The 23,950-nt window shown below is 35.5% G+C and overlaps 1 protein-coding gene across 6 annotated transcripts in view; it reads right to left on the bottom strand.

Moving 5' to 3' along the window:
* Positions 1 to 23,950, bottom strand: part of Npas3 (neuronal PAS domain protein 3) — an 834,969-nt gene that overhangs the window by 548,857 nt on the left and 262,162 nt on the right. For 5 of the 6 annotated variants that reach the window (XM_076848200.2, XM_076848202.2, XM_076848203.2 and 2 more), the window contains one exon: positions 22,385 to 22,629. In XM_076848200.2, coding sequence (XP_076704315.1) covers positions 22,385 to 22,629 — 245 coding nt within the window. Of the gene's footprint in view, positions 1 to 22,222; positions 22,274 to 22,384; positions 22,630 to 23,950 lie in introns of all 6 variants that reach the window. The other variant, XM_076848201.2, reaches the window with a different exon arrangement.

Below are 23,950 nucleotides of genomic sequence, written 5' to 3'. Positions count from 1 at the left end.
TACTTGTGGCCAAAAGACTCACTGGGCCCAGTGTTTTTGAATGTGATAAGAAACTCAGATTTAAAAGTTCTTATTACCTTGTGAATTAAATGGTAGTGGATTTGGATCAAATACTTCAATTTAAATATTCAAGTATTTCTTTTCAAAACTGCCTGTCTTAGGATCTAGATATGTGTGCCTGCATACACCACCTACTTAGAGATTCTCAGTACTCCTTTTTCCAAGTTTTTCTACCTCTCTCAAATATAAGACATGAAAGAAGGGTCTTTTAAGGAAGGAATAACAGAGTCATTGATTTCAATGTTGCCACAAGGATTATAATCTGCTTTATGTTTAACTTGCTAGCAGCCAACTTTTAATTGAATAAAAAAGAAAAGCCATCTTTGGGGGAAAAAAAAAAAAGCTAAAGAGATCAACCATTATTTCAGGGAACAGAAAGACCACAAATACCCACTGTTCATTCTTACTATCATTTAACTTATGCATGCAGATAAAATAAGGCCAGAAAAAAAGAACTAAAAGATTTCTCTTTAACACATATACTCAGAAATTAACAAAGCTTAAAGGAGTCTAAGCTTAAAGGAGGTGAGTGAGAAGGTGGAAAGATTTATTTATCAAATACAATTATTTTAAATTTAAAAACTGTGGACAATACCAAATTTATTTTAAAACCATGTTTTGCCATCAGTACACATATCTTCATTTACACATTAAGTTTGAGAAAGTGAATTTATTTCTGTACTTGGTTTTAACTAGTTTGCACCTTACAATTTAAATGTTAGGTATTTTACTTTGCCATTACAGACATAACTATAACACCATATCTACTCCACTCATCAGAAAGCCTCAGAAGCCAAACCTCTTACTTCAGCAAATGTTTATACAAAGTTAGTTGCAACAGGAACAACTAAAATCCAAATATAAGAATCTGATAAAAAGCAATACAAGCTTGAAATGGAGTGGAACTTAGTATTCATAGTTAGAAGAGTTCTGGACTGATAGTGAACTTGATCATTATCTGAACATACAAAGAAAAGATATGCAATTTTTTTTAAACCCCAGCAAAGAAGAACAGACACACAAAGCATGACATGTATGTGAAATGTCTTTGTGTGCTCTGGTCTGGCCATCAGACCAGGGTTTCCTTAACCACCAATGCTCTCCAATTGAAATTATCATTAGAACTGAATAGGCCATGGGATCTGGGAGACACATCAGTCTACACAATGGTTAGAATCTGACTCCAGTAAACATTAAAACTGCTAAGGACAGAATCATTTAATAAAATGAAACCAAAGCAAAGACATCCCTAACCATAAAAACACCAACAGTTTCTTTACACCTCAAATCTTTTTTTCCCATATTTATCTTTTTAAATTGTAGTTGGACACAATACCTTTATTTTATTTGTTTATTTATTTTTATGTGGTGCTGAGGATTGAACCCAGGGCCTCGCACATTCTAGGCAAGCACTCTACCACTAAGCCACAACCCCAGCCCTACACCTCAAATCTTCTTGTGGTAATTTTTATCAACAAGTGAATTCCTGTTTGCATCCTCCAAATCCTTTTAGCCTGCGTCTCACTTTTCCATTTCTTAGCTTCAGGTTGATTTAGACAAGAGTGTTAGAAAGAGTCAAGAGGAAATACTTAGAAAATGTTTTATTACCCACTCTTACTTGAAGATGCCTTGTTTATGGAAACTTTAATAAAAGTAATCATCAATTTGTAATGGAAACTGCCACCAGAAGAAATTTCTCCAGAAAATGAGAGAAAAATGCCGGCAAAATCAAAATAGGTTTTTAGAATGTTCAAGATCCCTTTTAACTTAAATATATGTTTCATTTTTGGCTGTGCATGAGACTTCTTTTCCATTAGTCCTCTATCTAATATGTATTTGAATTAGTAGCATATTTATAACTGGTTACAAATCATTTTCCACATTAAGAATGTACATTGCAAATAAAAAAAGTCTTCATTAAAGAGTCTGAATAGGAATAAGACTAAGGAGGCAGCCAATGGCATACTGTTTTCATTACATTTAGAGGCATAGAGTATGTAAGCTCAGATGCAAGTTACTATAATTCTTAAAATATATCTAAAATGGGTATCTTACTTTTGACAACTAGGTTCCGTTAAGGTAATTTAGGCAAGAAAAGGTAACCTCTGAGTCCTTTCTCCAAGTGCTAATACCTAGTAATTCTAACACTAAATGCTAAAGGGTTAAAATAGGCATAAATTAACTTTATTGTCAATCATTACATACAGAAGAATAATTAACTCAGTATGTTTATTTATCTACTTTTCCTACTTGATTAAATGAATGATTGATGACAGGTTCCTTGTTTTCTTTTCTTTCTTTTTGTCAGTATAAATGATCAGTATGAAACTAAACGGTGACATTAAAATGAAATCATTAGCAACCTAAAATGCAGGGTGACCTACATGCAAAAGTCTCTCTCCTCACCACTGAGAAATCTAATCAGATCCATTCATACCAAAACAGATATATAACTTAGTTAATATATACTTCCTAATCAGGTGCTTTCCCCTCATTTCTCTTAGTTTGCTATGCCTGTAATTATACTTCAGGCCATTCATTTCTTTTAAAGCCATTTTAATAAAATTAATTTGGGGCTAGGGATGTGGCTCATACGGTAGCGTGCTCACCTGGCATGCGTGTGGCCCGGGTTCGATCCTCAGCACCACATACAAACAGAGATGTTGTGTCCGCCGAAAACTAAAGAGTAAATAGTAAAGTTCTCTCTCTCTCTCTCTCTCTCTCTCTCTCTCTCTCAAAAATACAATTAAATTAAATTAATTTATATAATTTATAGCATTCTGGATTCATTTTTGGTGAATTTTATGAACTATATTATACGTTGGCATTCATGTTCTTTACTAAAACTAAGAGAAATATCAAGACATCCTTAAAGTAGATTCATTCAAAATTAAAATATCAAATAATTGATTGATGATCACTTAATTAATTTGATTGGTCTAGGATTTGTCATAATTTGATAACACTTGAAAATGTTATTAGTTCTAGTTCTCTGCAAATCAAGTGACTAACATCAGCAGTAGAGATCCATAATGTACAATCAATCTGAATATAAAACTATTATGCTTAAAGGGTAGAAGTGATGTATAGTATAATGGGGAGATTCTTCAGTCCCCAAATCCACTGTCCAAAGGGAAATATTAACATCTCTGAGAAACCTGAATTCAATATCTGGCTTGAACTGACTTCTCTTCTGAGAATTGCTTAATCTTTATTTAAAATGTTAACACTGTGGACAATTTTGTACTGCAATTCTTTGAACAACACTTGTGAAATGTAATACCTCTAAGGAGCAGGTTAGATAGGGAACACAATGTGAAAAGAAAAAGAATAGTAGAAGTAGAGGAAACCAAGAGAGAGGCTGGCAGAGCCAAGTCCAAGAACTAAGATTTCACTAATGGCATCAACCAGCACCTCTCATTAATTGCAGGAAGGTTGACACAATTCAAAAGAGAGGGCATAGCGAAGAGGAGAATGAGTTCAGCGACACTGAGGAGTTAAAAATCTGACACTCTTTAACACTGGGCAAGTCATTCCACTATTCACAGAATAATGCCACAGTGTGCAAAATCATGAAAAACAAACAGCTTAAGTGCACTTTGAAATTATGGTTTTGATGCATAAACAACTTTGAGTGAGTGATTGAGTATGGTTTAGTTACTTGTTAAGTCAACAGAACATGCTCTGTTGTGGGAACGAACTCCTCCAAAGTAGCCACACTCATGCTCTGAGTCCACCTTGACAAAACAAGTTGGTTTTGTCTAGAGCAAAGTCTGTGGACCAGATCTGAATTGTTTTCTTCTTGTGGAGTTAATCACTCAAAAGCCAACATAAACAATGACACCTGCATCAACTGGAATACAATCTAAGCAATTGTTTTCTTGCCACTCTCACTCAATCTCTTTTGGGGGTACTGGCTAGAAAGTACTGGAATGTAATGGCTGATACACACCAATTATTTCCATAGGAAAGAGTACATGGATTGAAATGATATAAATTTAATAAAATGAGTTTTTAGTCTTCTTGCTCTTTTAAACAGAGGCTAATATTAATGGATTTGAACCTCCTGAAACATTTGCATAGATCATGAGTCAAACTGAATGATTCATTTGATAAAATTATTCAAGATTCAAAGTATCTAAGTTCATGTTAAGAAAGCATCTTTGAACACCCATTTTAAAAAATATATGTATATATATATTTGGATAGAAAGAGGAGTAAATTTTGGAAGTTCTACATACAAAATAAAAATGCTAATCTCATGGGGTTTTAAAATATGAAATGGAACAATGAATATGTAATATCTTTGCCTGTTTTTCTACCCAGTTAATTCCAAAAAATGCCTTTGCATGCTACAAAAAGCAGTATGTCAACTCTATATTCGGAAAAGATAACACATAAGTATAAAGAATGATGATAGACCTCCAGACTGTGAAATCAAAAAAGGATAGACTCTTGAAATCAACAAAGTAATACTGGGCTTAAGTTAAGCAACAGGAATGTTAGAAGGACAACTGTGTGCCTCCAATACATTCCTGAAATACATTACTATTATCCACAAGTCAGTAGTCCAAATGTATCATGTATAGATACATTTTCATTCCTTGAAGAAAAAAAATTTTAATGAAAAATATTTATTTAAGGGAGTCATCAATTGTTTTACAGAAAGAACTCAGCTTTCACAAAATATAATTTGTCATAGAAATCCTTTGAGAATTTCTCAAATTTATAAAAATGTAATTTTAGAAACTTACTCATAAAACATTTTATATACAAGCCACTGGAACTTATCTATCTCACAAGGTAGAGTAACGCTCCACTGGCAGGCATAGAGATGTTAAAAAAAAAAAAAAAAATTGCTTACGAGTGTCATGTAAGTTCTTAAGAAACTCAAGAAACATTCAAAAAATTCCCATGTAACAATTTGAAGTATGACACAGGTTACTTGAACAACTGTTTTGAAAAGTATATCTACATTTGTAGGGTAAAATGACCCACCTTTACCAACTTCCCACCCCCAAGGCATGTGCTTTCTCATTAGCATCTATGAAATGTTTCAGGGATAGACAGCCCAAGTAAGTGGATTACAATTAGAGGAGAGCAAGCTTACTCCTGGTTTCATCGTACATATGACTCCACTTAATTGAGCATTTCTGGCTCAAATAAAAGATTGGATTTCTAAAAGAAAAACAACAATAACAATCGGCTCCACGTTCAGAATTAGAGCAAGCCTCTGATCAGGCACTGAGTATTCAATAGCTCACCTTAGTCCTCCCTACAGAAGGCCCTCTCCTCTTCTCAGCTCTGTGATCCCCCTTTTGAGTCTATGATTTCATATCTTAATAATCTAGAGTAGATGGTCTAATTCTCTCTTACGTAAATACCAAGTGTAGTGTTGAATAAAAAAAATTTAAAAATGATTCAATCAGTTTGAGACTTCCTTCCCAGGGGTCTTTGATTTATAAAAATCATTTTATTTTCATAACTCCATCACTAGAGTGAAAGACAGCCAAGTCTGCTGCTGTAGATTATAAATAACTGGAGCTCAGAGGACAAATCTGAGTTTAGACCTGGTTTTGATACTGGAACAATTGCACGGCACCTATGATGTTAAATTACAGACAATTAATACATTAATTTGGTGCTGGTTGTGTAAATGCTTCTAGCATTTCCTTTATCACTTAAACTCATTTTCAGAGAATAGATTGCTGTAAAAGAATGTAGGCTCATTAAGAGTTTATTTCCTCAAAATGCTGAAGGATGGCAAGTTTCTACTGCAAGGGGATCAGCAAACAGCATTTGTATTTCTTTATCTGGGGGGTGGGGAAGACTCTTGTTTTTGAGCAGGGATCACAGGTTTGAAAACGAAAATTTTCATCTTGTCACACTCTGCCTTACCTCGTTTCAAGGCTGGCTGTGTTTTCTTTACACAGAATAAAATTTTAGCAGGAGCAGAAGCCAAATGCTTAAAATGAATGATCAACTTACAATTCGTATGAATCTATTCTTTCATGCTGCTCTGCTTAAAAATAGCATCATAAATGCACATCTGCAAAGACTGTGCAACCCCCCTTTCCTGAATTGTACAAATTATTAGAGTCGTTGACAAAAGATTTTTTTTGTTTAGGGGTTGGTCTGGGCACTCTCTTTGGCAGACTGCCACTTTTCTAGCAGTGGAAATATTGCTTGCAGAAAGCCACATTGTACGGAACAGCTGTTCTGCTAAAACATTGAGCTAGCAGCCCAAGGAATGGCTGACTTCACATGTGAAGCAAAATTGTTCCCTCCCTTTGTGCTAATTTAAATGAAATAAAAGTACAAAACATTCTCTTCCATGCTGTCTAGTCTTCCTTCTCAATTACAGGCTTTAGTGAGACACAAGCACGCACGCCGGGCATGGAGATGAGCCCTTGACTCTCCACCACTGCCCTGGTGGTGCACTTGAGCTTTGACCATTCGACTTCAGGGTTCTCAGGAGAGCAGCTCCTCCTCTAACCCAATCCTTTCTATATTCAGTTCTTTAGATGCTGAGGGAACTATATACGTTATCATTTCAAAGTTTAAAAATACATCTCATTCCAGCATTTTTCTATCTCCTAAAAAAAAATACCAGACAAAAGATTATACTTCATTAAGCTGTTGGTTTATAAAGTAAGGTGTATGATTCATACTTTTAGATGTTTGAGACAATGTTCAAATAATAGAAACATACACAAGTATTCTGCATCCTACATGGCACTGCTGTTTAAAATTCTCTTCTAGGCCCAGAATAGCAAAAGCAATTCTAAGCAGGAAGTGTGAATCTGGAGGTATAGCGATACCAGAGTTCAAACTGTACTACAAAGCAATAGTAACAAAAACAGCATGGTACTGGTACCAAAACAGGCAGGTGGATCAATGGTACAGAATAGAGGACACAGAAACCAATCCACAAAATTACAACTTTCTTATATTTGATAAAGGGGCTAAAAACATGCAATGGAGGAAGGATAGCATCTTCAACAAATGCTGCGGGGAAAACTGGAAATCCATATGCAACAAAATGAAACTGAATCCCTTTCTCTCGCCATGCACAAAAGTTAACTCAAAATGGATCAAAGAGCTTGATATCAAATCAGAGACCCTGCACCTGATAGAAGAAAAAGTTGGCTCCGATCTACATATTGTGGGGTCAGGCTCCAAATTCCTTAATAGGACGCCCATAGCCCAAGAGTTAATAACAAGAATAAACAAATGGGACTTACTTAAACTAAAAAGTTTTTTCTCAGCAAGAGAAACAATAAGAGAAGTAAATAGGGAGCCTACATCCTGGGAACAAATCTTTACTCCTCACACTTCAGATAGAGCCCTAATTTCCAGAATATACAAAGAACTCAAAAAATTAAACAATAAGATAACAAGTAACCCAATCAACAAATGGGCCAAGGACCTGAACAGACACTTCTCAGAAGAGGACATACAATCAATCAATAAGTACATGAAAAAATGCTCACCATCTCTAGCAGTCAGAGAAATGCAAATCAAAACCACCCTAAGATACCATCTCACTCCAGTAAGATTGGCAGCCATTAGGAAGTCAAACAACAATAAGTGCTGGCGAAGATGTGGGGAAAAGGGTACACTTGTACATTGCTGGTGGGACTGCAAATTGGTGCGGCCAATATGGAAAGCAGTATGGAGATTCCTGGGAAAGCTGGGAATGGAACCACCATTTGACCCAGCTATCGCCCTCCTCGGACTATTCCCTGAGGACCTTAAAAGAGCATACTATAGGGATACTGCCACATCAATGATCATAGCAGCATAATTCACAATAGCTAGACTGTGGAACCAACCTAGATGCCCTTCAACAGATGAATGGATAAAAAAAAAGTGGCATCTATACACAATGGAGTATTATGCAGCACTAAAAAATGACAAAATCATTGAATTTGCAGGGAAATGGATGGCATTAGAGCAGATTATGCTAAGTGAAGCTATCCAATCCTTAAAAAGCAAATGCCAAATGTCCTCTTTGATTTAAGGAGAGCAACTAAGAACTGAGCAGGGGGAAAGAGCATGAGGAAAAGATTAACAGTAAACTGAGATGAGTGATGGGAGGGAAAGGGAGAGAGAAGGGAAATTGCATGGAAACGGAAGGAAACCCTCATGGTTATATGAAATCACATATATGAGGTTGTGAGGGGAAAGGGGGTAAGGGAAAGAACTGAACAACAACAGATGAGGTAGAGAGGGAAGATGGGAGGGGAGGGGGGGGATAGTAGGGGATAGGAAAGGCAGCAGAATACAACAGTCACTAATATGGCATTATGTAAACATTGTGAATGTGTAACTGATGTGATTCTGCAATTTGTATTTGGGGTAAAAAAGGAAGTGCATAACTCACTTGAATCAAATGTATGAAAGATGAAAAAAATAAAATAAAATAAAATAAAAATAAAATTCTCTTCTAGGCTTTGTACATTCATCTGATTTTTCAGGGTACAAATTCTCATTGAATGTCACCAGGTTTTCAACTTTAACTATATTTTATACGTGAGAAATTATTCAATATCAATGAGTATAGAAAGCTAAGACTTTGAAGAACTCTCATTTGAAAGTAGAACTTCAATAATTTTCTTATAAAATAAAAAAAATATTTAAAAAGTACTTCATATTAGTATGCTCTCCTATTAAAAACTCTGTGCCATTGAAAATCCTATTCATTTTTAAGATCCAGTTTAAAACTACCTTCACACTCTCCTCATCTGGTATTAATCCTCTGTCAGCCTACAGCATTTTGCTTATGCCTAACCTCTAAGATATTAGAATAATATTTTACCTTATTATTTTATGAGAATACGTCACTCCCACTACATTATCAACTCCTACAGAAGACGGTTCAGATTTTCCCCTTCTTTGATTCCCCATAGAGTCTAATCCAGAGTCCTGTAATGTAATAAATATTCAAATACTTAAAGGATGAATATGTAAATAAAATTAAAGGAGAAATATAATCCATTTCTAATTTTAATGACAAAAAGTGATATCCTAAACCTCATGATTGGATTATTTCTAGGAAGTCAAAATTTTGAGGAAGAAAAAATATTAACTACATTCATTATTTCAATAAATTGGCCTTGCATTTTATATATAGTCTATTTTAAGAATTCTTTTGTTTTTCAATCAATTCAATGAAATATCTACATATTTCATTGTAATTAATAATTCATAAAATCAGCTCCTATAGACCTCATTATCTTAAACATTAAAATAACATTAAGCTGCCTTAACATTCCCAAATCACCTGTCATTTAAGAAATACTTTAAATTTCCTCTACCCTCTCAGGCTACAAGACATTTTTTACATGTTAGATCTTGTGTCAATGTAAGCCTCCCAGAAGATGGTTTCCCAGCTCCCTGTAGTGGAAGGTACACTCAGACAGCTGGGTTCTCAGGTCCAACTTTTCAAACAAGAAAACTAAGGTCAAGGATTTGTCCACAGTCACTGACATTTGCACTCAGGAATATCCAACTCCACTGACCAAGATTTTGTTATCAATAAGCCATTCTGAAGGCAATTTAAGATGCCTGAGATGGTTAATTACTGTACTCCAGCCTTGCGCACATGGACTATATCTTTACCATAGGCTGTGAGAACTCCTCATGTCATGGACTCACTGAGACTCCCCCAGAAGTCATATGTTGAAATCCTACATCCCCAATGTGATGATATTTGGAGGTGGAACTTTGGCAAGTAATCACTAAAAGCCTTATGAAGGGATTAGTACCTTTACAGGAAGGGATGTGGAAGACAACAATTTTCTCTCTCTTTCTCCAACATACTATACCTGAACCAGGAAGAGGGCTATCATTGACAACCAGATCATGCTGGCACACTGATCTTGGATTTCCAGCCTCCAGAATGGTGAGAAATAATGCTTGTTGTTTAAGCCAGCCATCTATGATATTCTGTCATAAAGCCCAAACTGACACAGACACCCTGCAAGAGTCTCCTTGTTTAACCTTAGTAGAGGTATTATTTTTCTTTTCCAATTGGAAATGTTCACACAGCAATTCCGTGACTGGCCGACAAGAAGGATGTTGGGTCTGATTGCCCACCAGATGTAAAGCACGACATAGCATAAGCTGAGCAAATTGTTAACAGATTTTTTTCTGCAACTTCAGGAGCTCAATATCCACAGAAGATACAATGAAAACACTATGGGTCAGGTGTCAGCTAAGCAAATATCACTGCACCACTTTACAAACATCCCTGAGAACACCCAAAGTGAGGCTTACCTGCATCTGCATCCCTGTTTTTCCTTTCATAGCTTCCCAGAACATACTAAATTTTACACATTTTGTTATGCTATCTTCACATCTCTTTTCGAAATGGAAAATGATAGCAATTTTGCTTTTATGCTAAAATTCTTGTAAAAACCTGGATACTATTCATCTATTTTTATAGAAGAAAGCCAATATTTTAAAGTATTTATATAAAACCCAAACTGTGTACACAGTCTGTTTTCATCATCAGTGCTGATATTCAACACAGTCTTATTTCCCAAACTGTAAAATTATATATGAGTGATGTGCTTTAATTACAAAACATTACTGAAATTTTGTTGGTTTCTGGCATGCTTTGGGAAGTTATGACTAGGATCTCATTGAATCGTAGCATATTCTGAGCACTTAGTAAACTATCTAGCACTCATCCTAGAGCACTTAACCAGTACCTGGTGACTGACCAACCCTGTGGACAACAGGAAAAGTCCATGACAGCTATTTCCTACTATGTTCTGTTTCCTGAGAAGAAACTGTAAATATTAAATTATGCTGTATAAGTTGGCCATATATCCTTACTTTATGCAGAAATGGTTTTAGAAATATGTTAAATTCTACTTGCAAAAGACCAGGTCAACTTTACCAATCTTATTCATTGTAATGCTGGCCATAATATTGGATTCTTGATATACAAGTCTCAAATGTACTATTTCTAATTATTTTTATGATAGTTACAGTCACATCATTCCTTAAAACGTCAGTTGAATCAGAGAGATAATTAATAACTTATGTGGGGAAATAAATCAAAATATATTACTTAACCTAACTGATCAGTTAAAAAATCAGTTAAGTCAAAATAACTAAATAATAGTCCTTATAGATAATGTTTTAATTATGTTTCTTTTTAATAATATTCTGTATCTACAAAGGACTATCTGAATAGCTCTAGTTTGAATAATTTGCCATATTAAATTGAGACAGCAGCCCAAAACAATAAGCCAATGTGTGTTAATAATTTAACATGACTTTATGCTCAATTTTCAATAATACTCGAAAAGCAGAAAACAATACATTGATGGTTACCCTAATAAAATACACCAACACCACACCCTTAGCTGATACGCAGTTTAGTTGTGCTGACCATTGTAATAAAGAGACATAAGAATATACATTGTCTCTGAAGATGATTTTTTAAAAGATATCCCAAGTCATGCATTGTTATTGCTGTATATTTTAACAAGAATCAACTTTTTATAATTAGTAGTATGCTTCCCATGACAGTGGGTTCTAAAAGGTCCAATGGTCCCCATCAGTTTTAATGCTGCAGACAGGGGCTGGCAACTTATGGGCTGACCCACAGTTCACACATGAACCATTACATGCACATATATACATGCATAATGTAAATGGGGAAAAGGGGATTTCAATAGTGTGTGACTGCTGTCGAATCAAAATCTCTTTTTCATGCATGAAAGTGTGCTAAACATTTAGGAATTCCAGTGGTTTGAATTCTGGACCTGACTTTATTTACTGTTTTTGTCCCTCAACTTCTCTCTACAATGGTTTTCTCAAGAAAACAGCAAGGGAATTAAAGCAGATCTTCAAACCAAAAGTTCTATTGGCCTTCCTTTCCTGCCCAGGCTCTGACATTTACTGACATATTATTGGACCCAGGAAGGAACTGAAAAGCTGCAGTCAATCAGTATTCAAAGCCACATTAGTTTTTACAGGTGGAGGTCACCACATGTTTATTAAGGCACAGCTAAGACTTATGCACAGTATCTAGAAAGCCGTTTCTAAAAATTAAAGCCACAGCACAATTTCAATCATATAAAGCAGTCAGAGGTGACTCCTTCTTTGCAATGCCCATGAAATATTGTTATCCGCTGAGCACTGAAACTATATATTGTGCTTTGCAAGAGGTGATAGGGCTAACAAAAGCACATTAAGGAATTCAGCCCTAAAAAACAGAGCACATAAACTTGGAAGTCTTAAATAAGAGACAAAACAGTATAATGCAATATCATGGGATGCCATGACTAAAATATTACATTGTCAAGAACTAATAAACTTTTAAAAAATAAGTTGGATATGCTAAAGAATATAAGTATGTTCCCTAAAGTTCTGTCAAGAGAGTAAAACAGGGCTGGGTTGTAGCTCAATGGTAGAGTGCCTTGCCTAGCAGGTGTAAAGCACTAGGTTCAATCCTTGGCACCACATAAAAATAAATAAATAAAATAAAACTATTGTGTCCAGTTACAACTAAAAATATATTTCTTAAAAAACTGAGTAAAAATAAAATATATAAAGTTTCAGATTTGTATTTTGTCTGTGTCATATACTTGGCACTTATTTTATTTAAAAGTTCATTTTGTGCTGTCTTTTTTCCCTTTTATTTTAATGATTACATGTGTTCAAATATTGTTACTTCAAACAGATTAAAAAATTTTTTTGAGAGAGAGAGAAATTTTTTAATATTTATTTTTTAGTTCTCAGCAGACACAACATCTTTGTTTGTATGTGGTGCTGAGGATCAAACCTGGGCCGCACACATGCCAGGCGAGCGCGCTACCGCTTGAGCCACATTCCCAGCCCCCAGATTAAAACTTTTAAAAGAAGGAACTGTATCATATATTTCTGGACCTATAATCTAAGAAAGATATGATATCTTCATGTACAGGGAAATTAAGTTAAAGAAAAGAAAAAATAGAAACATTATCAGAATATGAAGAGTGAGAGAATGTAGTTTGAGTATTTGTTAATAAACAGCTTCAATAAGCCAAACAATCCAAGGAGAGGCTAAGTTGAGACAATACTTGCTAAATATTTTCTAAGGAATTGGGGTTTAGTATTAAAAAGTAAGTAATCATCCAGACCAGAATAACTGACAATCCAAATGAGAAAACTGAGGCAGGGAGAGAGTACATGGTACATTCAATTTGATTAAAGACTATCCTATCATTATTTATTGACCACATTTATTTTTCTAGGAAATGTAAAAACTGCCAAGGCAGAGAACTGAGTGGACCCACTAAGAGAAGCTGAGCAGATATTGTTGAATGAACTTGAATTTTTAGGTCCAAGATTCCCATGGGCTTCAAGACCGTGTTGTTTTCAACTTTCAACTCCTCTGCTTCTATATCACATGACTCATATGACAGAACCTGGGGCAGGGACAGGCAGTTCATCCAAGGGGGCTGCCACTCCCCACAGCTTCTACTCCTCATAGCTCATCTTCCCTTTGTTTTCAAACTAGTCTCATCATTCTCCCTCCATTTCTTTCTACTCTTCTTTTTAATTTCTCTCTCCCTTTTTCTTCTTTCAAGCTTATGACAGACCCACCCATTTATTTAACTCTGCTGGTAGTAATCCCCAAATACAATTCAGTTCGACACATTTCAAATTTAAAACATGTTAAATACTCTCACAGGTACTGTACAATGTTCTGGAGATTTAAAAAAAATGAATAAGATGACCTAGACTATTCCCTCAATTAGTCTAAGTCAGAGATAGGTATGCAAAGAGATAAATTAGAATATAAGCTGAAAACAAAGCAACAAAAGAAGGTAGCAATAACTTTCAGATGGAAATGACTAGTGATAGGCGAAGGAAAGGAAGTTTACATAAGAGAATGTTATCTGAGCTGGGTTTTAAAAGTTGAATAGTTGTTCAATAAACACAGAAGGTGTTGGATCCCAGAACACAACACTTCAAAGTATAGTTCGTTGATATGCTGAGTACTGTGAACCGAAGGAGACTAGAATGGCCTCAAAAGCAAGATGTCCTTGCACTATCTTTACTTTGTTCCATACAGCTCCCTCAATGTGATCATAGAAATTAGAACTTCTAAAGTATGGAACCAATCTAGATGCCCTTCAACAGATGAATGGATAAAGAAACTGTGGTACATATATACATGATGGAATATTACTCAGCATTAAAAGAGAATAAAATTATGAAATTTGCAGGTAAATGGATGGAGTTGGAGAATATCATGCTAAGCGAAATAAGCCAATCTCAAAAACCAAAGGCCAAATTTTCTCTCTCATAAATGGATGCTGATCCATAAATGTGGGGGGGCATGAGGAGAATGCAGGAACTTTGATTGGATGAATGAGGGAAGGGAAGGGGCATGGGAGTAGGAAAAATGGTGGAATGAGATGAACATCATTACTCTAGGTACATGTATGACTGCACATATGTGTGACTCTATATTGTGTACAACCAGAGAAATGAAAAGTTGTGCTCTATTTGGATACAAAATTCATTCTACTGTCATGAATAACTAATTAGAACAAATTAAAAAAAAAAAAGAAATTAGAACTTCTCTCCCCCAGAGTAAGTTATAAAACCTGGAAATGTCTCCATGTGATCTCACCCTTCTCTGAAGATTCTTCTATGAAGAAAAGTTGTACAAAGAGGTGGGGAAGGACTGAACAATAAGGCTTGCTGGGTTCTCCCCTTAGTTATTACCATAGCTTTTGTCCAATCATATTTCTACATGGTTCTCCATTCCTCAATGAATCTAAACATAAAAATACACAATTTCCCCTGGATTGGGGGATCTTCATTTCTGAAGACTTCAACATTACATAAAACTTTAATTAAATAAATTCATCACAGTCCTCTCTTGCAAATTTGTATGGTTGTGTTATGTGAATGTTGGCCATGACCCTTGTGATGGTAAGGAAATAGTATTATCTTTTCACTCCTACAAGGAAAGGTCATCCCAGTCAGACAATGGCATGTACAAGGACATAAATACATGTTGTATGGCAACTGGTACTGCTGAAGAGAAATGAGATGATAGTGGAGAGATGGGCAGATTGATGAATTTTGATGCAGGATGCTTGAGAATATACATACTTTTGTGCCATACTTCCAGAAACCTTTATAGAATTTTCTCATTTATACTTCTTTGTGTGTGTGTGTGTGTGTGTATGAAACACAAGGAGTACCCCTGATTACCCATTCCTATTCTGTACCCTATATTCATGAATTGGATCTGTGTTTTATGTGTGTGTGTGTATGTGTATACATATATACATAAAACTTGCATATATGTGTGTGTATACACACACACATATATTCCTTGTTCATGGACTTTGGTCTTGCTCACACAGCTTGCTCTGACCAAAGCAGTGTGGACCAAAAAGACAGCATTAGGTGTAAGCCAAGCCTATGATGTTTGTTCCCTGGTAATAGCTAACTGGTACATCACAATATTCATGTATTCTCAATAAAATATGCTTTTCTTGAGTCAGTGTTTAAAATTGAGAGTAATTCTGGGTGCTCAATAATTCCAAACATACTTGGGAATGATGGTTACCAGTCAAACCCTTTGACAGTAGCATTGTTATGGTTTAGATATTAGGTATCCTCCAAAAGCACAAGTATGAGACAACACAAGAGGGCTTCGGGATGAAACGTTTAGGTTATGAGTGCCTTAACCTAATCCGTGCATTAATTTCCTGATAGGGATTAACTGGGTGGTAACTATAGACAAGTAGGGTGTGGCCAGAGGAGATGGGTCATTAGGGACATGTATTGGGGTATATATTTTATCCCTGGTGAGTGGAGTCACTCTCCCTGTTGCCTGGTGCCATGTTCCCAGCTGCTTTCCTCAGCCACACTCTTCTAACATGCCTTACCTTAGGCCCTCAGAAAAGGGGTCAGCCATATATGGACTGAGACCTCTGAAACTGTGAGCCCCCAAACAAACTTTTCCTCCTCTAACAGTTCTTGCCAAGTCTTTTAGTAACAGAAGCAAGAAAGTTGACTGAAACAAGCGTGTAGCAATGCCATATGATATTTTTCATGCTAAATTGCTTTGTTATTTTTCAATTGGTTGGAGCGTACCTTTTCATGATAAACTATGACAGTCCAAAGAAGTAGTCTCAGAGACATGTTCTGCCACCATAGAGCCCCCATTTGGCAGAATGCCCTTCCCAACCAGTAACACGGAGGAGGATTACTGGTAAGCATAGTTATGTAAACATTGCTTGCCCTATCATAATACAAAGTAAAAAGTTAGTTCTTAGATGAGTTTCTTTCAGAAGTTCTACTATAAATCTATAAAATGACAATAGCATGCTTTCTGGAAGCATACCTAAGAAAAGGCACTCATATTACATCATATTTCTATATACTCGTAAGATCTGGCACTCACTCCCAAAACAAACTAGCAGTGAGCACTGGTGCCGCTCAGCTTTTGGATGGTTCTGTTTCTATTTCGTGCCATTATCATCTGGGTTGAGACAAATGGAGTTAGAGACCAGAACAGAGGCATTGGTCCTTATTCTACTGAAGATGATGGAAATAAGAATAGGAATCAAGAGAACCATGTTTCCATTGTTTACCCTACTCTCCAAAAAGTCCCACACAAAGCTTTTTGCTCAGAACTAAGGGGTTCTCTCTGTTCAATACTTTGCCTGTGTAAAAAGAAAAAAAGGAATGGGCTGAGTTTGCATGACTGGGTATGAAATCCAAGAACTTTCATCTCACAGGTTTTTGGTAAGGAGGAATATGAACTTGTCCTAATGCACGGACATCACTTAGAAAAAGAAAATGCTCCTTAGCATTTGGTAAAATGGGAAAACAGAAAATGGAGGACCTCTGAACTGTTTAACCTAAGAAGACCCATCACTCAGATGGTCTTAGAATTTCTACCTTTCCTCTAAAACAAAAATCATTTTACAAAATGCTGTCCAAGTTTTAGGGACAACCATTGTAGCTGTAACGCAATGTCACTCTAGAAGATCATCTATAGTCATTTACCCTGGGAGACTATTGTAAAGGAACCCACTAAGCATCATTGTTTAAATAAGAGTCCTGTCTTTGACAAAGGATAGGTAACATGTGGCTTAAATAAAGACTGCTAATCTCTCCTCTCAGAAAAAACTACTACTTAATTCACAATAGATACCTGAAGAGTGAAGACAAATTCTGTGCAAGAGGTAAAGCTCTTCACTAATGTGTTCAGGCAGTTTTAATCACCAGTTGCCTTGCATATTTTTCAATTGTTCCTTTTCAAGGGCTAAGGGTGTCTTATATTTTACATATTTTAGCATTGTTGGCTGTCACAGACATAGGCAAATTGTTGTTTAAAAGATTCAATATTTAAATTGAAATAAAACTTATGCTTACAATGGCAAATATTCCTGGATTAATAGAGTTGCAGCAGACACACTCCAAAAATTGACTGAAGTCTGTGATATTAGAAAGACAGAAAATTTATCTAGTTTTAGCAAATGTCAAATCAGCAGCTATTGCTTTTAAGATTAATAAAAGATATAATGGTTTCTAGATAGCCTCTAAATAGAGATTACTATGAATGGAGAAGTGATTTACCAACAGTCACCACAATGAGATTTCTTTAAAGGTTACAATCATCAGTTATTTAGCTGAATGAAACACTGCTGAGAATGCCTGGTCATTTCTTGAATAATGCATAACATTCACTGTAGATTTGATCTGTATTATAACAATACAGATATTTCTAAAATAATAGGAAAAAATATCTGTTACCTTCCAGTTGCTTAACATATCATTTCCATGAGGTAATTGACTCAGGACATATTATACACTGTCACCTGAGTGTTCTTCCTGCAAGCACAACTCGTAATAATCTGTATAAAATGGATATCACAAAACAAACTCATCCACCTTTATAGACTGTTAAGAAAAGATGTGATAAACACAGGGCAGAGTAAAAGACCATTCTGAAGCAGTAAATTAAAATGATTAAACTTCTACATAGTTGTGTGGGACAAATTTAAATTTAAGCTTTGAAATTTAATTATTAACATGATCAACTCTTCACATTAAAAAAAATGCTGCCTACATCGTGTAAGTACTTTTTATATAAATTTCCAAATGCCTTTAGGTTTATTCAAGAGACTGCTTGGAGAGGCACAAAGTATAACGTCTATCGTCTTTATTGTTGGATTATGAACTGACTTCACATAGTGCTGCAGGCTGTTTATATAAGCTTGTTTATCCACATGAACTTCTTCAAGGGCATAACATAGAAGACCTTAATAAATTAAAATGAATTTCTTTTGATGTTGTTGTTTCATGAATGTTTGATCAGAATGAGTAGCAGTTTTGCATTAAAGAACTAGAGTAAGGCAATAAATTGTACATATATTGCACAGCAGAAGCAGCAGGTAGAGAGTACCAAGTGCCTTTCTAGCAACTTTTTAAAAAACACTTTTTAGTTGTATTTGGACACAATGCCTTTATTTTATTTTTTTGTGGTGCTGAGGATGGAACCCAGTGCCTTCCACATGTGAGGCGAACACTGTACCACTGAGCTACAACCCCAACCCTTTCTAGCAACTTTTAAGAGAGACAGCAGAGACTGTATGGAGTCACCATGCACAATCTCTAATTTTAGCCCATCACCAATTTACTAAGAGTGGCAGTGAACATGTACTAACTGTGGATGTTCTGACATCATCTGGCTAGAATTGTTTAAATAATAAAATCTCTTATCTCCTTCTAGGCTCCCCATTGTTCTTTAGTGATACCACCACCATGCCCTTCCAAAGACAGCAACACCCATGGAGGGCAGAGGCCATGTGTTATCATCTTATTTACCCTAATCATCATAAAGGGTTACAGAGTTGATAGAACCACACACACAAAAAAAAGTCAATTGCTAGTGACAGTCTAAAGCTCATAAAATTCTCACCTGGAATGTTTAATAATGAAGATTCAAAACAAATGTCATTTATAAAAAATATGATGTGAAAGAGTGCTAGACAGAAGGCAAGAAAACTGGATTTTTGTCTTAGATCTACTAACACTTAATAGCAAAATCATTTTCTTATATGTAAAATGAGGGAATAGTTCTATGTGATCTAAAAGCCTGCATCTGTAAAAGGCCATAATTCTAAATGTAAACTGGACTATCACATCAGAGAAGAATAAACAAACAATGGAGCCACCAAATTTTTCCACTTTAGTCACCAATACTCCCAAGAAAGACTATTCACTGCAAACTCCTTTTAAAATAAAAACAAAAATAAAAGACAACTATGCTCAACAAAGAAAATATAAGTCCAGTTTAACAATTTTTGCAAATCGAATAATAATATTTTTCCATACTGTGGGGTTTCTAACATATTTGACTTATCATTTCATTTTGCATGATTTGGCATAAACATAAAAACAGGCATGCCTCAAACTAGAGTGAAAAAATAAATCTAATGTATATACACTAAAAGTATATGCACATCTTTACTTTGGGAAAGTTCACTATTACTTTAGTACCTAGAAAATGCATTAGTGTCTTATCAAGATTATGTTCACATTCTAGAGGGCAGAAGAATTATAAAAGGACTGAAGAATGTGCCTTCATTTATTTGTCATGGGCTAACTTGTACTGACATCCTGTCCTTGAGAAGTACCTCTGATGTGTATTCTCCTTAACCTTAACAGCGTCATATACTCTAGATCAATGGTCCACAAACTATGGCCTCTGAGCTAAATTCAGAGGCTGCTGCCTGTTTGTAAATACAGTTTTGCTGGAACACAGCCATATCCTTTCATTTACATATTGTCTATTCCTTATTTCAAACTATAATGGCAGAATTTAGTAGACTCCAAAACCTAAAATATTTACTATATGACCCTCTACAAACAATGTTTGCCAACCACGGTTCTAGAGAGAAATAACCTGTTAAATTTAAATTCTAATTTTCCTCCTCTCATAAGCATAAGTAAATTCTTTTTTTAAAATTTTTATTGTTGGTTGTTCAAAACATTACATAGTTCTTGACATATCATATTTCACACTTTGATTCAAGTGGGTTATGAACTCCCATTTTTACCCCATATACAGATTGCAGAATCACATCGGTTACACATCCACTGATTTACATATTGCCATACTAGTGTCTGTTGTATTCTGCTGCCTTTCCTATCCTCTACTATCCCCCCTTCCCTCCCTCCCCTCCCCTCTTCTCTCTCTACCCCATCTACTGTAATTCATTTCTCCCCCTTGTTTTTTTTTCCCTTTCCCCTCACTTCCTCTTGTATGTAATTTTGTATAGTCCTGAGGGTCTCCTTCCATTTCCATGCAATTTCCCTTCTCTCTCCCTTTTCCTCCCACCTCTTGTCCCTGTTTAATGTTAATCTTCTTCTCATGCTCTTTCTCCCTACTCTGTTCTTAGTTACTCTCCTTATATCAAAGAAGACATTTGGCATTTGTTTTTTAGGGATTGGCTAGCTTCACTTAGCATAATTTGCTCTAATGCCATCCATTTCCCTGCAAATTCTATGATTTTGTCATTTTTTAATGCAAAGTAATACTCCATTGTGTATAAATGCCACATTTTTTTTTTATCCATTCGTCTATTGCAGGGCATCTAGATTGGTTCCACAGTCTTGCTATTGTGAATTGTGCTGCTATGAACATAAATGTAGCAGTGTCCCTGTAGTATGCTTTTTTTAGGTCTTTAGGGAATAGACCAAGAAGGGAAATAGCTGGGTCAAATGGTAGTTCCATTCCCAGCTTTCCAAGAAATCTCCATACTGCTTTCCAAATTGGCCGCACCAATTTGCAATCCCACCAGCAATGTACAAGTGTACCCTTTTCCGCACATCCTCTCCAGCACTTGTTGTTTGACTTCATAATGACTGCCAATCTTACTGGAGTGAGATGGTATCTTAGGGTGGTTTTTAATTTAAGTAAATTCTTAAGTAAATAAAGTATCCCTTATCTTAAATTCTTGGACCAGATATCAGAAATCATGTATCAGGTTTTTTCAAATTTGGAACTATCTGGACATATGTAATGAGTATCTTGTAGATGGGATCCAAGAGTGAACACCAAATTCATTCATGTTTCAGATATACCTTATAAACAGAGCCTTTTATACAATATTTTACATAATTTTGCACTTAATATGAACTGGAATTTCCCAGTTGTGGCATCATGTTGGTACTCAAAAGTTTTGGTATATGTCAGATTAAGGATTTTCAGATTAGGGATGCTCAAACTATAACGCATTCATACATGCATGTACACATACATAACCACAGCTCTTACTATGGAATCATAAACAATCACTGCTTTTGACCCTTTAATTCAATCAGTCCTATAAAAGAGTTTACCCTCCCCACTAATACCCTTTCCTACAACAGCTAAAACTGTTGGGATTTTTCCAAACGTATTTGGAAAGGTGTCATCACCAAATTAAAGCACATAATCCAGTCTCCCAAATGCCTAATTTTATTCCATGTTCATCAAGGGCCTAAACACAAGGTCAGGACATAAGAATCTAGCAGACATTTTAAATCCTACGCCTTGAATAACACAACTGTAAAGACAGAAAATCAATGGCCAACACCACATATACCTCAGTAAATGGTATGCATGCATATTCAAATGCTAAAAATGCCATGAAGTATTAGGTATTTGGGGAACTCATAGGAAAATACCTCTCTTGAATGTCAGAGTAAAAAAGACGCCACATTTTAAAATAGTGAGCTTAAAGTGTAACTGTATCAAGAATCTGAAGAACAAATATATGTTTATAACTTTTAGGCAATATGTCTATAGAGAAACATGAAACATTAATACATGGATTGATTTTTATGGTCAATAAAATCATTAACTCAAAAATGCCTGCTCAAGTTGGACTCTCTCCCTTACTCTCTCTGGTTACTTAAAGAAAAACTTATTAGTTCTACCCTTTAACAAGCATTTCCATATTCTACCCACCAAGAATAATTTATATGTATTAATATAACATACATTAAATCCCAGAATCACTTATACGTAAATCATCTCATTCTCATTTCTAAGAAATTTGATATAAAGCAGAAGTATATTTAGGCTGACAAGACTTTTTGAAAATAAAATAGAAATAGAAGAGGTTTATTTCACCTTCACATGGTGTCTTTCTCATGCAGAGTTCAGATTTCCACATTTGTATCCCTTTAAAGGATTTGATATGCAGGAAAAGAAGAAAGGATGATGGTAAACATTTCGACTTATAGATAGCTACAGACCACCATATGCCATACTGAACTGTGACCTAAAACTTACCTTTTACTGATGTGTTGGGTGGAGGGCCTTCCATTCGCAAGTTCCACGGAGGGTCCCCCTGATTAGCAAAGTCCCTCATTTTCAGATAACTAATTGTCAGTCGAATGATGGATGCCTTGTCAAGCTGGCTGGTGATGGCTGCAGGAAGAGGCAACAACTTGGCCAATTCATAGAACTCAAAATTTTCCTTCCCCCGGCGGGAGCGAGCAGCATCTCGGGATTTCTCCTTTCTCAGTGCTTGTAAACTGAAATCAAAGTAGTGAGAAAGTATTGTTTAGAATAAGTGAATCTGTCATCAGAGGGAAACTGCTTTCCTTTATTTACTTTCTTCCTCAGGAAAAATCTACTTAAGAACTACTTAAAAATTCAAGGGTAAAATGAATTAGTTGTAGACAATGTGATTAAAATCATAAATTCCACCTCTGGCCTCTTGTCACACTTACTCCGATGAGTAAAAGTAGCCTTTTGCTTGTTAGGTTTATTTTTTCCCTTCTCATTGTTCATGCACTGAGATGTAGTCATTGTTTCTAAGACATAACATAAGGTTTATAGGTGAGGCTTGATGTTATCAGATATAAACAATTTTAAAATTGGGTTTGCATCCACATACCTATTCTCAAGCTAATGATTTGGTTCATTCAATTCTCATTACCATAGGATCTTAAACCATCAAAAGGAAACATTGTGAAAAATTTATTTCAATTATAATCTTGGGGAACAAAAGGTAAACACAAACACAATTCACTTTGACAGAATCAACAAATATAATGTTGATGTTTCCAGCCCTCAGGAAGGATCACGACACCTTCAGTCAGACGAAGAAAACATCACATTGAAAATAAAGATTTCAATGCAACATTCAAAATGTGCTGATATTTGGTTGATAAGAGAACACTGCAATTCTTTATTAATGGACATGCATTAGTAAACAGATAGATTTTCCAAGATACTAGAGAATACATGCCCCCAAAAGTCAAACTTTTGGATAATATAAATTTAATGTTGAAAGATAAATCCCTGTCTGGATTATTAAAATTTATAAACATTATAGACTTATTACTTCACAGAAGAGGCAACAGGTGGGATCCAGCATTTTTCTTTAACTATTCATGTGCATTTCTGTTTGAAGTAGGCTCATATTGCTGAGGGCAGAATCTTGCACAACTGAAGTTGTGTATGAGCATCTGATGGGAGAATTCCACATTCTCTGAGTCGCTCTGCTTTATGTCTGCATAGAAATGCATTCAGAATCAGACTCTGATGATAAGTTACTGGGTAATATTTACAGTACCAAGGTACTAATAATCATTTTAAATTATCCATGTCATTGAACTCTGAAGGCATTTTAAATCTTTGAATCTAGAATCTGATTTTCATCATAAAATAACAAGAGAGAAACAAGAAAGTAAGCAAGTCCAGAGGAGTAGATCAAAATGGATTCAACAGTATAGCTTCATTCTCTATGAATATACCATGGAGGGTTGGGGTTGAGGGTTCAGTGGTAGAGTGTTTGCCTAGCATATGTGAGTCACTAGATTTGAACCTCAGCACCACATAAAAATAAAT

Source organism: Callospermophilus lateralis, chromosome 3 (assembly GCF_048772815.1).
Source record: "Callospermophilus lateralis isolate mCalLat2 chromosome 3, mCalLat2.hap1, whole genome shotgun sequence".
Taxonomy (NCBI): Eukaryota; Metazoa; Chordata; class Mammalia; order Rodentia; family Sciuridae; genus Callospermophilus; species Callospermophilus lateralis.
This window is presented reverse-complemented; position numbering and strand designations above follow the sequence as displayed.